Source organism: Thalia democratica, chromosome 6, assembly GCF_965202585.1.
Source record: "Thalia democratica chromosome 6, ktThaDemo2.hap1.1, whole genome shotgun sequence".
Classification (NCBI taxonomy): Eukaryota; Metazoa; Chordata; class Thaliacea; order Salpida; family Salpidae; genus Thalia; species Thalia democratica.
The window spans coordinates 64561081-64577993 of record NC_139170.1 but is presented as its reverse complement, the minus strand read 5'-3'; the positions used below and the strand labels follow the sequence as shown (position 1 = coordinate 64577993).

Here is a 16913-nt window from a genome sequence, read left to right as displayed (position 1 = left end):
AATTGGTACGTTTAAATAATTTTAAATTAAACTTTCAAATAAACTTTTAATTTATACTGAATAAAAATGGTGGCTGTCAAATTATACTTTAGTCTAAGTTTAAAGATTCAGTGTATCTGACAGTTACAAACTGTAGTTATTCAATTTTTTAGATATGAGATAATAGACTAAACATAAAGCACTTCTTAATTGCTGACAATGTTTTTCATATATTACCAGAAGTTTGATTAAAATATTTTAGCAAAGTTAAAGTTATTTAAGTTCGTTTAGTCACGACATTAAGTTAATTTTTATTAAAAGGTTCAGATAGGGCAGAAGAAAGCACCACTTTAATATAGCTAAATAAATTGAACGATTTTGTCAAAAACTTTAAAAAATTTATTATGAAAACAAGTCAAAAACAGCTGAATCGTATTAAAAACATTAGATAACATATTAAGTTGCATTATTTTTTAGAAAGTTTAGTAGTTTTGTTAATTTTATTAATTAGTTTAAGATTGTCATGGGTAATAATGTGTCTTTCAATATTTATTCTGTTTTTAAATAGAATCTAGTTCACTTTTAACAACTTTAGAAGTATAAATATTATTCATTTCTAAGTGAAGATTTTTTATTTTCTTTAATGTGAAACAAAATCTTTTGTGAGAACAGCAACTTAGCTTGTGCCATATTTAAAAATGAAATATATATATTTTATTAATAAAACTCATGTACAGTTTAGGTAAAATTAGTAGCTTTATTTATATACGAAGATTACCTAATATAAACTACATAGTTTCATTCTAGAAGCTTCGGAAGCTGTGAAAAATTGCTTTGATATTTGATACAAGCATGTGTTGATACATCAAGATCAAGATACTTTTTGAACACCAGATACTTAAAAAACGACAGTAAGTGTGTCTGTTTTGAGGTTATTAAACATTGTTGTACAGATTTCTTAACTTGAACATTTGTTTTGTGTAAGATGGTTATATAGATTTGTGCAAACGTAGTTCAAACAAAACAGTAAATTATAAACAGATATAAACGAGGTGGCCATTTGTTTCACAAGTATTTTGAATTTCTTCAAAGGTTATTAGAATACAAGTTTTAAATGTTTTTAATTTAAAATCTAGATCAAAGTAAAAAAAAACCGTGTTAATTGGTAATGCTACATTAAAAAAATACTGTAAAGCTACTTCAAACGTGTTTAATTAGTATTTAGATTTTTGATAACGACGAAAAAAGTTTTAATGACAAATATTTTGAGTAAAATTGAAAAATTATTACTTAACATGTAAAAGTTGTATAAACCTCGAGGTGTTTTAGTAGTTTTTCTCAACGTTCAAGGTTTTCAAAGTTTTTTTTTTCTCAAGTTCTAGGATTCCAGGTTTAGTGGTGACCCTGTTAGCAGTGTGAAGCCTTGCTAAAATTTTCTTTTTTAAATAAAATTAAAGTATACTAAAAACAAAGTTAAAATATTTTATATACTAATCGATATTAATTTTTCTTAATTCAAAGAAAAAAAATCATCTTTAACAAACATTACTTTTTGATTATTACAAATTGAGTTCTGTTGAATGAGATTCTAGCACAACTTTTAGCAAATGACACTCTTTTAAATATTTGTTGTTTTCAATTTTTGCGGCTTTGATTTTTTTTTATTTTACAAAGACTCACCATGTCAGTTCAGCTACTTATAACGACTTTAGTAAAATCAGCTATATTTTAACACTTACTATAAATTTGGTTTTAAATTAAATCATTTCATGCAATTTAGGTTTTAAATCTAATTAGTTATTTTAAGACTAATAATTTTTTCAAAGTAATATTTCAAACTTAATAATCAAATTGAATTATACATGCCAATAATATAAACAAGACTAAGGTATACAGACCTGATAAGTTCACGGTAGTTTTGAAACTACCATATATTGCAGATATATCACGTGTGATTGAGAACTTTCTTAACGAAATCAACGTACGATGAAGAATTCTGAGAATTGTATTTCTTTCGAAATCAGTTACAAAAGTGCAGTTAAAAGGCCTAATAACAGAATTAAATATAAGTTGTATTAAAAAGTTTTACATAATTAACTTAGTATACAAATTAAACTACCTTGCCTAAATAAAAGAAGCTATATCGGACAAACTTTTAAATAATTTAAAACTAGGTTCGATTTTTTCTCACCTAAATGTGTGTTGAAATTTTAGGAAGTAAGGGCTAAAATTAAGACAAACGCTACTAAAAAATTCTGAATAGCTTATAGATAAATAGTAAACGTTATGCCAAATGTTTATAATACCTAGATTCAAAATGATTATTTCTTGCAATATTATTTTTGAACTTGTCAAGTTAGAATCTGTATCAAAATTAAAAAAATTGTATTTAAAATTCTCTATTTAAATCAGCTAACTTTTTTTTTTCTTTCACGTTTATTTCAGTTTTATTTATTGATTATTTTTTATTTTTTCATATTCTCATCTATCACTTAATTAGTTTATTTACTCGTTTGTTTTTGAAGAAAAATGTTTATATAGTTTTGTTTAGCTCCTGGTATTTATTACTGACTACAAGTAACAGAATATATTAATATTTCACAAAAAAAAAGTGTTTATATATATTCGTACATCACTTAAAATCATTATTGTTAAAGTTTCTATTTTCTTAACTTAGTATCTATTCACAAACGATAACTTAAAATGTTTTTTGTTTTTGTTTCAAACTTATATGATTTGTCTATAAGATGTGGCTAAAATTAATAAACACTAACAATATTTTCTAGCAAAACTAACTGAATGTTTTTTTATACATTTATACTAATTGGTTAGTTAAAAAAAAATATAACACTACTTTTACTTATATTAATCAAGCATTATCGTAAATATTTACATTATTTAATAAATATTTTAATAAATAAACTTTAGAAAGTAGTGCTTCACCGATTTAAAACGCTTGATTAAAGATATGAAGACATTTAGTAGAACTGTGTTGAAAGAAAATCTAGTTGAAAAATTTTGAGCGCAATAATCCAAAGCAAACGTAATTGTTCTACACTAATAACTTAGTTTTTTTTCTAAAACTAAGAAAAAAAATTGAAGAAGAAAAGAATAAAGTGTTTAAACACTTCAATTTGAGCAAAAAACTATCCTTGCTACATTTAATTATAACATGTCAATTTATTTTTTTTATTTTCCTTTATTAGTTTTATAAGTTCTTATAGTTATAAAAACCTAACAAACTAGTAAACTAGTTAAGAAATACTATCTTAATTTAAATTGTAACTAGAGTTTTAAAAACACCTAACGCTTAGTTTTATTTATTACTAAAAATAAAACATTTTTCTTGATAAATTTTTATTAATATTAAAAATATATAAGTTCAAAAAACTAAACAAAAAAAATATATAAGAATTTTATCGTTTTATAAGCGTTAAAATTACTGTCACTAGTGTTTACGTACCTTTTAAATTTAATTATAAAAAAACAACAAATATATAATTTATAATTTAATACGATTCCAAAAATTCATTTTAGAATATGAAACTACGACATGGAACATATAAAATTACACATAAAAGTATAGTATTGTAGATCAGCATGATATATATATATATAAATATATATATAATAGAAGGGTATTATTCAAACTTGAACACCTTCTACTGAGCCCACTTGAAGGGCTTTTAAATATTGTAAAGGTGGTATAGCATTGAAGATAAGTATGATATATATATTGATACTCATTTATTCATCACTTAACAAAAATTAAAAGTTTTCTAATATTATTTCATCAGACGATTAACAAACCGCTTGCATTAAGGATATTTAAATTTTTGTTCAAACATTGTTTTAAGATAGTCATAAACAATTGTTCATTTAATTTTGCACTTAAGTTTCAATTGCTGATTTTTATTTAACTACTTTTGATGAGTTTGTATATTACGCAAAAAAAAAAGCAAAATTCACAAAAAAGTACTATTTACTTAAAAGGAACAAACTTCAACACAAAAAAAAAACAATATATAAACATTTTCTATTTAAAAAACTTCATGGCTTGTGTAAACTTAAGTACTTCTATTTAACAAAAAATGTTATCAAAAAAGTATAATTAAAAGCTATTTTAATACAACCAGTTAATTCAACACTTAAAAAATAAACAAAGCTAGTGCAAAGTAGGCTGATGCGAATCTGTAAACAGTAATATACAAAACAGTACACTATAAACTGTATTTAAATATTTTATAAACCGCAAACTAGCTGCTAAGAAACAATTACGAATAATTAGAATTGTACTCAGATATGGTCTTCAGGTAATCATAAACAATACTTCTTTGTATTTTACATTTCAGTTCTAGTTGTTGTTCTTTACTTAACTTCTTATGGTGAGTTTTTATATGCCTATTACGATTAGAAGCTAGAGTAAACCATTTTCCACATTCTGCACATCCATAAGGTTTTTCTCCCAAATGAATTCTAAAGTGATCAATTAAGTTGGTATTTCGAGAAAACTTCTTCTTGCAAATATCACATTCATGTTCTTTTAATTTGGTGTGAGTCAACATATGCTGTTTCAAATTACCTTTACGAGAAAATTTCATTTCACATACTTCACAATGAAAGTCTTTGTTTCTATTATGAACTAACATATGTGTCATTACATGATTTTTTTGAGAAAAACTTTTGTCACAAACATCACATTTAAAAAGTTTATCTTTGGTGTGAGTAACTAAGTGACGTCTTATACCACTTTTTCGAGCAAACTTCTTATGACAAACATGACATTGAAACTCTTTTTTGCCACTATGTACCAACATGTGAGTTGTTAAATGGCCATTAAAAATAAATTTTTTCTCACAAACATCACATTTGTATAATTTTTCTCCTGTATGTATTCTTTTGTGCAATTTCAGGTAGGATTTTCTTTTGAAAGTCTTCTTGCAAACATCACAAGAAACATTTTTAACAACCATATTACTTTTGTTTTGATCAGAATTACCCATAGTTTGAAATTAAATGCTAAAACTTATGTTTAATAGTGTGTTTCAAATTAGAGACTGATGTACGTAATTTAAAATAGTTAAGTTTTTAATGATAACTTTCAACTAATATAAACTACTTGTAAAAAAATATTGCTAAATTTGAAAGTTTACGTCTAAGTTTGAAAACTTAACAGTTGTAATTCTCTAACTAGTTTAAAAAGTTATTTTATAAGAATAAAACTGTTTTGTTCTTAAAAAAGTTTACCACTTATTTACCTTCTATTTAATAGCTGTACTAAGATTTATATATTTAAAAATCTTAAAACAATCAATATTTATAATTTTATTTTTACATGTACAATAACTTTTGAAATATTTTTTTTTCATACCTTTTTATTTCTTTTTGTTTATTTATAAGGTATTTAGTACATCTTACGTAGGGTAACTAATATTTGTACACATTTGCTAGGGTAAAATATAATAAAATATACATAAAGCGCTTTTAATTGCTAGCAATTTTTTTTTGTTACACCTTAAGTGTGATAAAAAAAGACAAGTAGCTTAGAAAGCAAACAAATCTTTATTTTATCTTAATTAAAAAATTGTTTGAAATTCAAGTTTGTTTAACTTAAGAGATTGTTATCGTTTAAGTCAAGACATAAAATAATACTTTAAATTAAAGTTTTAAATAAAACATAAAAAACACTATCTAAATAAACTGATATTTTAGTCAGGTACTTTAAAAATTTTACTAGGAAAACAAGTTAAAAAAGTAGATAATCATTTAAAAAAAATTTAATATCATATTAAATTTCAAAAGTTTTATAAAATTTTATAGTTTGTTATTTTTTTAAATGATTTGAAGGTTGGTGTAAGTTGTAATGTATCTTTCAGTAGTTATCCTGAGTTTAAAGATAGCCTAGTCTGCTTTTAGCAATGTTAAAAGTATGACTAAATTTCTTATACATTTGATTTGTTTTTTCAATGATAAATAAAAGTTTCAGTAAGGACTAATCAGTTTGTATTGTACTTGAAATTAAAAATGAATTAGTTTTTAATAATAAACTTTATGCATAGTTTAGGTTAAAAGTATTTAAGTTATATTGATACAATGATTACTTACTATAAAAAAAATTATTTTAAATAAGCTTTAGAATTTTAAGCTGCTGTTACAAGCATGTGTTGCATCTTTAGATGATCAAGATACTTTTGTAAACCAGATATTAAAAAAAAACTGTTAGAATTTTTATTTAGTGGTCATTAAACTTACTTTTATAACGCTTTTTTTTAACTTATACTTCTGTTTTGTGTAAAATGATTATATGAGATTGTGCTAACGTAGTTCAAACAAAAAGGTAAAATATGAACGGATATAACCTTAATGTGTCTTAGTTGTTCAATAGTATAACAGATGATTGAAAAGTTTGACTTGTTTTATATTATATTTTTAGAATAAAATAAAGAAACTTGCTTTTTTTATTATCATTGATGTTCTAGTTAGGAACTTTACAAATATGTTTTGCTTACAGCAAAACAAAAAGTAATTAAACTGAATGTTCGGAACCGAATATTAGTTTTGCCGAAAATTGATCATTTAGGAAAAATATATGTTTATATTGAAGACATGACGTGTTTAGACTGATTTCTAGTGCGACCCCTGTAAAAATATGATAAAAAAGTTTTAACGAAAAGGATTTTTAATCAGATATTCTCACTTTTATTAGAAAATTCGATTCTGTAATCTTTACATAACTTTCAACTTGATTATGATGTCAGAAAAAGGTTATAAGTATTGAAATTATAAAAATAGGTTAAACTATTAACAATCTTTTAAATAGTTGTTGTCTTAATCTTTGCGGCCTTAATTTTATTTACAAAGACTGACTAGGTCAGTTCAGCTACTCATAACGACATTTATAAAAATAATTACATTTAAAAATTTTCTTTAAACTGGTACTTAACTTAAATCATTTCATGCTGTTTTAGGTTTAAAATCTAATTGTTAGTACTAATGATTTTTCCATAAAAGATATTTCAATTTAAATAATTAAATTGAATTATACATGGCAATAACCTAAACAATACTAAAGTATATAGACCTGAGAAGTTCACGATAATTTTGAAACTACCATATATTGCAGATATATCACGTTTGTTTGAGGAAAAATAAAATTCTTAACGAAATCAATAAAGAATTCTGAGAATTATTTTTGTTTCGAAATCAGTATTAAAAGTACAGTTAAAATGCCTAATACTAGAATTAAGTAAAAGTTGTACAGGATACAATCTAAACTGCTTCTATAAAAGAAACTATATTGGACAAACTTCCAAATAGTTCAAAACTAGGATCGAATTTGTGTGTTAAAGTTTTTAAAAGCAAAACCTCAAGTTAAAACAAACGCTAATTAAATATTCTGAACAGTTGAAAAATAAATAAGTAATAAACATTATGCAAAAATTAATAGTATTTCTATTTAAAATATTTTTTTCTTGCAACATTTTCTTAACCTTGTCAAGTTAGAAACTATATCAAAATTAAAAAAATTGTACTTTAGGTTCTCTAGTTAGTTATTCTAAATATTTTGTTTATTTTAATTTTAGTTCAGAATTATTTATTGATTACTTAAAATTTATTCAAATTCTCATTTATCACTTAATTAGTTTACTTACTCTTTTGTTTTTAAAGCACAATGTTTATTTAGTTTTGGTTATCTCCTAGTATAAATTACTGACGACAAGTAATATGGTATATTAAACTGTCACGAAAACTTATGAATTGTTACTTATTTGTACTTCACTTAAAGTCAACATTGTTAAAGTTTCTATTTTCTTAAATTAGTATCTTTTTACAAACGATAACTTAAATTGTTTTTTGTTCTTGTTTCAAACTTGTATGTTTTGTCTATATGGTTTGGCTAAAAATTGTGAACACTAACAATATTTCCTAGCTAAAAGAGCTTAATGATTTTTTTATACATTTATACAAGTCAGTTAATTATAACATTTTTATAAACACTACTTTTACTTATAACAATCAAGCATTATCGTAAATATTTACATCATTTAATAAATATTTTTTTAAAATAACAAACCAAAAAAATTAGTTAAGAATTACTCTCTTAAATTTAATTGTAACTAGTGTTTTAAAAATACTTAACTTTTTGTTTTATTTATTACTAAAAACTAACTTAGTTTATTAGTAATTTTTTATCAATATTAAAAATATAGAAATTTAAATAACTAAACGAAAATAGTAAAGAATTAAAATGTTTTATAAACGTTAAAATTACTGTCACTAGTGCTTAAGTACCATTTAAATTTGATTATAAAAAGAAAAAAAAACAAATATATAAATTTATGATTTTTATCTATTCTAAAGATTCCTTTTAGAATAAGAAACTTCGACATGGAACATATAAATCTACACATAATAGTATATCATTGTAGATCAGTATAATATATATGTATTTTGATACACATTTATACATCACTTAATAAAAATTCAGTTTTCTAATGTAATTTCATTAGACGAAAAACAAATCGCTTACATTAAGATCTTTAGATTTGTGTTCAGATATTGTTATAAGATAATCATAAACGATTGTTATTTGTATTTTGATCTTCAGTTTCGAATGTTGTTTTTTTATTTAACTCCTAATAATGAGTTCGTATACGTCACACAAAAAAAATTAACAAAATTTACAAAAAAGTATTATCAATTTAGAAGAAAAACATTCAACACAAACAATAAATAAAATATATAAAAATTTTCTATTTAGGACACTTCATAGCTTTGTAATTTTTTTTACTTCTATAAAATAAAATATTATCAAAAAAGTATATATACAAACTTTTAAAGTTTTAATTTTTTTTATATGGAATTGTTTGCATACAACTAGTTCATTAAACACTTAAAAAATATAAAAAGCTAGTGCAAAGTAGGCTGATGCAAATCTGTTAACAGTAATGTACAAAAGGGTTGATCATGCCAATTCGATCATCAGACCACAAGTTTCGGTAGACTGAGACCGGTTTCGTCCTTATTAGGACTCATCAGTCAGTCACAACCGAAAAACTTGAAGTCGTCAATCTACAAACGGTTTATAATGCTTTCTCATAAAGCAACCATTTGCTGGCAATGATTAGTGACGTCAGCATTGTCTTTGCCGTGCAACGTTTAAAACATTGTCCACTAGGCAAGACACCTGGCAAGACAACCAGACCAACTAATAAAAAAACTAAAACATAGCTTTTGCTGATTTGTTTCTACTTTAATATATGGTTAAAGTGCACATTAACTACTAGCATAACATAACTAAATACACTAACCGCTACTAAATGCAAATTTCTTATAAATTATAATAATAACTGAGCACAAAGAAAAAATAATAGTATTTAATTTTTTATTTAAATAAACTGTTCCCTATACCAAGGATGAAATTAGTAGTTTAATAAAATTATAAATAATTTAAAACTACATATTAAGTATATGAATTTATCAAATTTTTTTAACCAATATGACAAGATTATTATCTTTTAGTAATAATGATTCTAATTATAAATTAGTAAAACAAACTCACAGTTAAGAAATAAAATTTTCTTCATTCAAAAGATATTATCTCAATATACAATTAGCTATATGTAGTAATGACCAAACTAAGTCATCGTAGATAAGTGCAAAACAACAAATTATTTTATACAAAATATATATTATCGAATGTAGTTCAGAAAGTTTCAAACGATTTAGTTTTATAACATATTATAAACGCAAAGACAAGTTAGAATCGTTTTTAGACATAATCTAAAGGTAGTCATCAACAACAGCTTATAAAATTTTACATATCAGATTTTTTTGTTGTTCTTTACCTAGTTTATTATTAAAAGTGATAGAAATCATTTTATTATTTCTGATAAATTAAAAAAAATATATAATCTCTGAAGCTTACGTATTTTTGAAGTAAACCTAATTAAGAAAAATTTAAGACAGACTTATAATTAAAATAATTCTTTTCTCAAATATTCAAATAGCTCCTTCATATAAACTGATAAACCAAACTGGAGTATTATAAATATACTGTGTTATTTTGAATTTATACATATAAAACAGTTAATTAAAATATTTAAACAAACTTAATTTCAAAACAAGCAGCTAAAAATACTTAGAATTATATTCAGATATTGTCTTAAGGTAGTCATGAACAATACTTCTTTGTATTTTACACTTCAGTTCTGATTGTTCCTCTTTAGTTAGTTCCTTATGACAGTTACGTATATGCTTACATCGATCAGACGGATGAGTAAACCATTTTCCACATTCTGCACATCCATAAAGTTTCTCTCCCAGGTGAATTCTAAAGTGTTGGACTAAATAACTTTTTTGTGAAAACTTCTTCTTGCAGATATCACATTCATGAGCTCTTATTTTGGTGTGAGTCAACATATGACGATTTAAATGATATTTCCTAAAAAATTTCTTTTCACAAACTTCACACTGATGTTCTTTAATTCCAGTATGAACTAACATATGTGTCTTAATATATCCTTTTTGAGTAAAACTTTTGTCACAAATATCACATTTAAAATCTTTATCTTTAGTATGAGTAACCATGTGCAGTTTTAAGTGTTGTTTATATGCAAATTCTTTCAAACATACATAACATTGAAAACCTTTCTTACCACAATGTACCAACATGTGTCGTTTTAACTTACTTTTTTGTCTAAAACTTTTATCACAGTCTTTACAGTTATGTGGTTTTTCTCCAGTATGAATTCTTTTGTGAAACTTCAATTGTGACTTTTGTTTGAAAGTTTTCTTGCAAAATTCACACTCAAAACAATTAGGAATTTTTATATCTTTACTAACATGTGCTTTGTTCATTTCCAAAATATTTAAACCTAAACTGCTATAAGTCTTTAAGTTGTTTCATGTCAACTAATAAAACTTCATATTTTGTTGCAAATTATTGATAACATGTTGGTTAAATTTAAACCTTACAGTGACATATTTTTTAAATATGAACATCTAAATTAGCATTAAAAAACGTCCACGAAAACTACATTTTAGTTAGTTATAGCAAATCTTACTATGAAGAGATTTATTATTATATCTATAAATGAAAAACTTTCCACAAAATTCTAAAATTTCATTGCTAACTTAAAATAAAAAAATCTAACAAATTTTAATGTCATTGGTTTTAAATTTTACGTATAAGATTAATTTTGTTTAAATAGAGTATCTTCGTACTATGTTTTGTATTCAAATTCAATTCAGCTAAACTAAATCATAAATAAATATATCTTTCTTTGTTGAGTTTATTCATAAACTAATTACAAGAATGATAACGTCTGTAGTTCAACATAATTAAAACTAGATTAATACTTTTACACTGTATTAGTTTAATTATAACTAAAAATGATAGTTGCTAAAAAAATATATTCTTATCTGATAAATAGAAAAACATAATGTTAAAACAATCATTAATAAATCTGAGAGAAGGATATTTTTGAATTTATCTGATTTCGCTTAATATTTGATATCTTTAGTTCTAATAAAATACTTTATAATTGTTATAAAAGATAATTACTTGAAATCAAAACTTTGATATACAACTAGTAGAAAAATCTACTGAAAAGTACCAAATCCATGTTACTTGCGAGTTGAACATTTTAAAGTTGTTGCTAGGGTTTTGAACTAACTTCGTTTTTCAATCTTGTACTTTAGAAATTATAAAAATCACTGTTATTAGTATTAAAAAATCCCCGGTAGTAATATTTCAACTATTTTTTTAATTGAGTTAAATTATACTGCCGGTTTACTTGTAATTTTTTTTGGTTGCTCAAGCTTTTATTAATTTACGGCGCACAAATTATAATCTTAAAAGTAAACTTCTTTTCAATAACTTCCCACTGAATTTCCTTTATACCAGTACGACTAACATATGTGTTTTTACTTCTTTTTTAGTAAAGTTTTTATTACAAAAATTACATTTGAATTCAATTTTTTTATATGAAGTAGCCAAGTGTCATTTTAATTCGCAGATGTTCAGATATTATCTACACTTAGTCATAAACCACACATCGTTTTATTTAAAATTTCAGTTAACTTCTGTACAAAATAGTTAATTTTAGTTTTTTTTACAATAGAACTTGCAGTTGAAGTAAAACTTAATAAATAAAATCAAAGTTAATTTTTTTAACTGCTTTCTAATAAAACAAATCGATTAAGTCACTTTCTTACAATTTTAATTGTATTTATCTTAATTTTTTATAATTTTTTTAAATTTTGTACATCTATTAGCTGTTTCAAACAAAATCTAAGCATTTTGTCCGATCTACAACTGTGGAAAAGTTTTGCCGCTTTAAGATTGTCGCTTGTCAAGCAACAAGCATTTTAGTCAAAATCAATAACATTACTAGACACTATTTTATATCAATTAGGAAGTGTATTCTTTATTTTTTAATAAGTAAATAAACTATGCATTATATTTTAAAGTTAATTTTTTAACATTATTTTGAGAAGTGCTTTAATCTGGAATGTTGCATGAATTCAAACTAAATTTAGAAGAAATAAGAAAAATAAATTAGTTTTGAGTTTATGGATATCAAGCTACGCAATAAAGTTATAAGTTATATTTTAAAAAATCAAAAATTAACTTATCACATAAATGAGAAAACTGTACGAATTCAAGTGTTCTATACATAAAAGCTTGATTATTTAAATCTCAATTTCGGAATGGCCATTGCAGAAGCGGACATAGTTAAAGCACTAAACATAAGAAAAGAAATAACTTCCATGTGCCACCATTTTTGAATTGGTAATTTCTAATTTTTACTTATAGTTGTTAAAAAGTTTTATGTTGATTTTAACAACCTATGTTTTGTTTTAACTTATTTGTATTGAGTATACCTGTTATTATTGTCAGTTTATTAATAAGTGTTATTTTGACGAATGTTTTTTTCTACTTAATTAATTTCCCTTATATCTACTTTAATACAAAATTACAATGACCAAGTATTTATTAGTTAATTACTGTCTCATTAGTTGTTCTTACATTATATATTTGTGTGCTTTGTGTTAAATATTGTTGTTTAAAACATCCTTTAAGGACAAGCAGTGTCAGCTAAAGTAGTAATCTTAGAATAAAATTTTAACAAATATTTTATCAAATTATTTAAAAAAGTCAATCTGTAAAACTACTAAAAACTTCATAAGGACGCTCAACGCTGACCAAATATGATATAAAACATAAAGTAACTAACTCTCAAAATTCTTATACTAAAAATAGACGGAAATACTCTCGATTCCCACCTGCAGAACTCCTAACAAATTTTTATCTTTTTTATCTTACTTCTATTTTACTTGCTTATTTATTACACAGACTGTCATTCCTAACACTTAACCTTGGTCGGTTTGCTGTTCTCAGATTTGATAGGGTTAAAATTGTGCACGGGTTATAACTGAGCAATATCCGAATAAAGATATTATGTTGTGTTAAAGAATTAGCTTATTCTAAAATATAATCTAAGTTGTTAAAGATAAAATACTCTTTAGAATTTATCACTTTAAAAACTATTTTTAAAATCGTTATTACATAAAAATTCATCATGAGCCTGTTTACTATTATAAAAAAAAGCTAATTATTTGATACGCTCTCTCAACAATCCATGCGTTAAGATTTGAAAACTGCTAAACTTTGCAGTAACTGGAACACTAGCGCTATGTAAATCAATATAATAAACTGATAAACTAATAAATTACTAATAAATAATTATGAATTTCATAGCCAAAATTTAATATCAGAAATGTAATTAAAAACTCATACGCAGTAAAGTCCAAGTAAAATTTAAATCCCTTATTACTTTTTTATAATACTGATTAGATAATTAAAAACTGTTTATCGATTAAACCAGAAAATATTTATGTTTTATTTTCAAAAGGGATCAAAAAAATGTTTAATAATATAACTTTTTTTTTAGTCTATTATGATTTAAAAACTGGTTCTTAAGTTTTCAATATGTTGGTTATTAAATTATGCACAATAATAAATATTTTAAGAAAATTCAATAAGTAGTTTTGCGTTGTAAAACATTACAGAAAAATGACAATTTTCTATACTAATTTTAAATTTCGATATTACAAAACATGTTTCTAGTTTATTAAATTTAAATTGATAAAAAAACTATATACGTACAACATATACAAAACTACAGTCTATATAGTTAACGTTTATTTAAAAATAACTTCATTAATACTCTTAAATAGAGATATAAGAAAAATTTATATACTCATAGCTTTAATAAATATTTTTTCAATGTTCAATAAGCTCCATTACTTAAAATTACAGACTAAAACGGAGCCTTAATAATTGTGTGTAAATAATAATGTTTATTAAATGTGTATATATATATATATATATATATATATATATATATATATATATAAGAGTTATTTAAAACTTACCGACAGTCTTAATTATATAACAAACTGCTAACAATATTTAGAGTTGTATTCAGATATTGACTTAAGATAGTCATGAACAATGCTTCTTTGTATTTTACACTTCAATTCTGATTGCTTTTCTTTACTTAGTTTCTTATGATGAGTACGTATATGTTTATCTCGATTAGAACAAGCAGTGAACCATTTTCCACATTCTGCACAACCATAAGGTTTTTCTCCTAAATGAATTCTAAAGTGTCTGACTAAACTTCCTTTCTGTGAAAACTTCTTCATACAAATATCACATTCATGGGCTTTTAGTTTGGTATGAGTCATGATGTGTTTTTTTAAATTACTTTTTACAGAAAACTTCTTTTCACAAACTTCACACTTGTGTTCTTTTCCTCCAGTGTGAACAACCATATGTGTTTTAACACTACTTTTACTAGTAAAACTTTTGTCACAAATTTCACATTTGAAAAGTTTATCTTTGGTGTGAGTAACTAAGTGACGTTTCATATCACCTTTTAGAGCAAACTTCTTATGATAAACATGACACTGAAAATCTTTTATACCACTATGTACTAGCATGTGCTTTGTTAAGTAACTTTTTCCAGCAAAACTTTTGTCACAATTATCACATTTAAATGGCTTTTCTCCCGTATGAACACTTTTGTGAAAAAATAAGTTATGTTTAGCTGTAAAACTTTTATCACAACTTTCACACTTGTATGGTTTTTCTCCTGTATGAACTCTTTTGTGAACAAACAAATTATGTTTAGCTGTAAAACCTTTATCACAAACATCACACTTGTATGGTTTTACTCCCGAATGAACTCTTTTGTGGCTGATTAAAATTGATTTATATTTAAAGCTTTTATCACAAACATCACAAAAAATACTTTTAGTATTAAGACTATCTCTTTTAGGTCCATGTTTATCCATACTAAAACTTGTTAGACAAAAGCTATTTAATTAGAAAAATAAATAAAATGAAATATGATACAAATTTTATCAAATATATTTTACGTTTTCAAATAGCTCTTACAAGCACATCACACAAATTATAATTATAATAAATTTTTAATGAACCTTTTTATTTATTTGTTTATTTTTCAAAAGTACTTTATGATGATTATTCACCTATAAAAATCTATAAATTTAAAAAATTTTTTATAGTTAAATCTGTCAATATAAAATAATTGCACCAAATATCTGCGAATTTATTCACTAACAGTTATTAACAATTTAACTTGGCACTATAAACTACTAGAAAATTATCCTTTTACATCAGACCATGGAAGCATATTTTGTTATAAAAGGAACCTTTTTTATGTTATAGTTAGTTTATTTCTCTTTTTACCCTGCTTTTCATTTTAAAGAAAACATCAAAAAAAATTTCGGGTAAAATATATACATTTAACAGATTTAAATTATATTAACTTAAAGTTTGTATCAAAATATTAGCAAAACATTTTTTTTGCATTTCTTTAACTTACATATTAAAACGAAAACACAATAAAAATAAAATTAAATTGAATAAAATGATTATAAATTAGTTATAACGTAAGTTAAAATTTTTTAAATGTTTTAAATATTGGTTAGAAATGAAATACTTAATAAAAACTAATTTATTTCTGAAAGTTCTGAAGCATATATGAATTACAAATAAAGTTCATAGTTTAAAAATATATTGTCATAGTAATTCTAATGCCAAATATTATTATTTAAGAGGCATAGTATAAAAAACATATTGATGATCTACACAGTTTAAGTTAAAAAATATTTTACAAATTTTAAATATGAATTGTGTAATAAATTATGTAAAACTATTTTTAGAGTAAAACCAGTTCATAAATTTCATAAACTTATTTCATAACTTTAATGATAGCATAAGAATTTATAAGCTACATACTTTTACTTTTTTTTAGATATCATCTACTAATTACAATAGACTGTTTTGATAAAGTTATATAACTATATATATTTATAATAGTACATATGATAATCAAATTTACAATTTTTTTATATAAGATTAGAATCAACTTATAAACTGAAACATTCTACAAAAAAAATGTAATTTTTATTAGCTTTTTTTACTTCTTAAAAGTTATCATTTATAACAGCTTAATTTAAGTATTGAACTTTTCAATTAATAGCTGTTTAATTTGTAGTTAAATAGAAGTAATAAATGCAGAATTTTGACTCTTTTAAATATATAAGGATAGTTTGCTTTTTCTTTTGTATTTTAAAATTTAACCAATGACTAAAAGGTATCAATTAAGAAGCAAGTATAATTTTAGCATTAAAAACAAACTTTTGTAAATTAGTAAACCTCTAATTTAAAAAATATAAATCTAAGTTTATTTATTCTACTACAACAGCACAGTCATTAAAAAAAAACCTGTGAAAGATAGTGCAATAGTAATGAATAAGAAACTTAGGCTACTGTAGCTTTAGTTCTTTACAAATTTGATCAAAAAATAGTTTTTTTAACCTTTTTTCCTTTTCAA

The 16913-nt window shown here is 23.6% G+C and overlaps 1 protein-coding gene across 1 annotated transcript; it reads right to left on the bottom strand.

Moving 5' to 3' along the window:
* Nucleotides 1-4253: 4253 nt before the first annotated feature.
* On the bottom strand, nucleotides 4254-15345 carry LOC145839326 (uncharacterized). The gene is made up of 4 exons (XM_082946915.1): nucleotides 14483-15345; nucleotides 13166-13184; nucleotides 10121-10788; nucleotides 4254-4956 (listed from the first exon to the last, which is right to left on the bottom strand). The coding sequence occupies exons 1-4, from the start codon at nucleotides 15343-15345 to the stop codon at nucleotides 4254-4256; spliced, it is 2253 nt and encodes a 750-aa protein (XP_082803041.1).
* Nucleotides 15346-16913: the final 1568 nt, after the last annotated feature.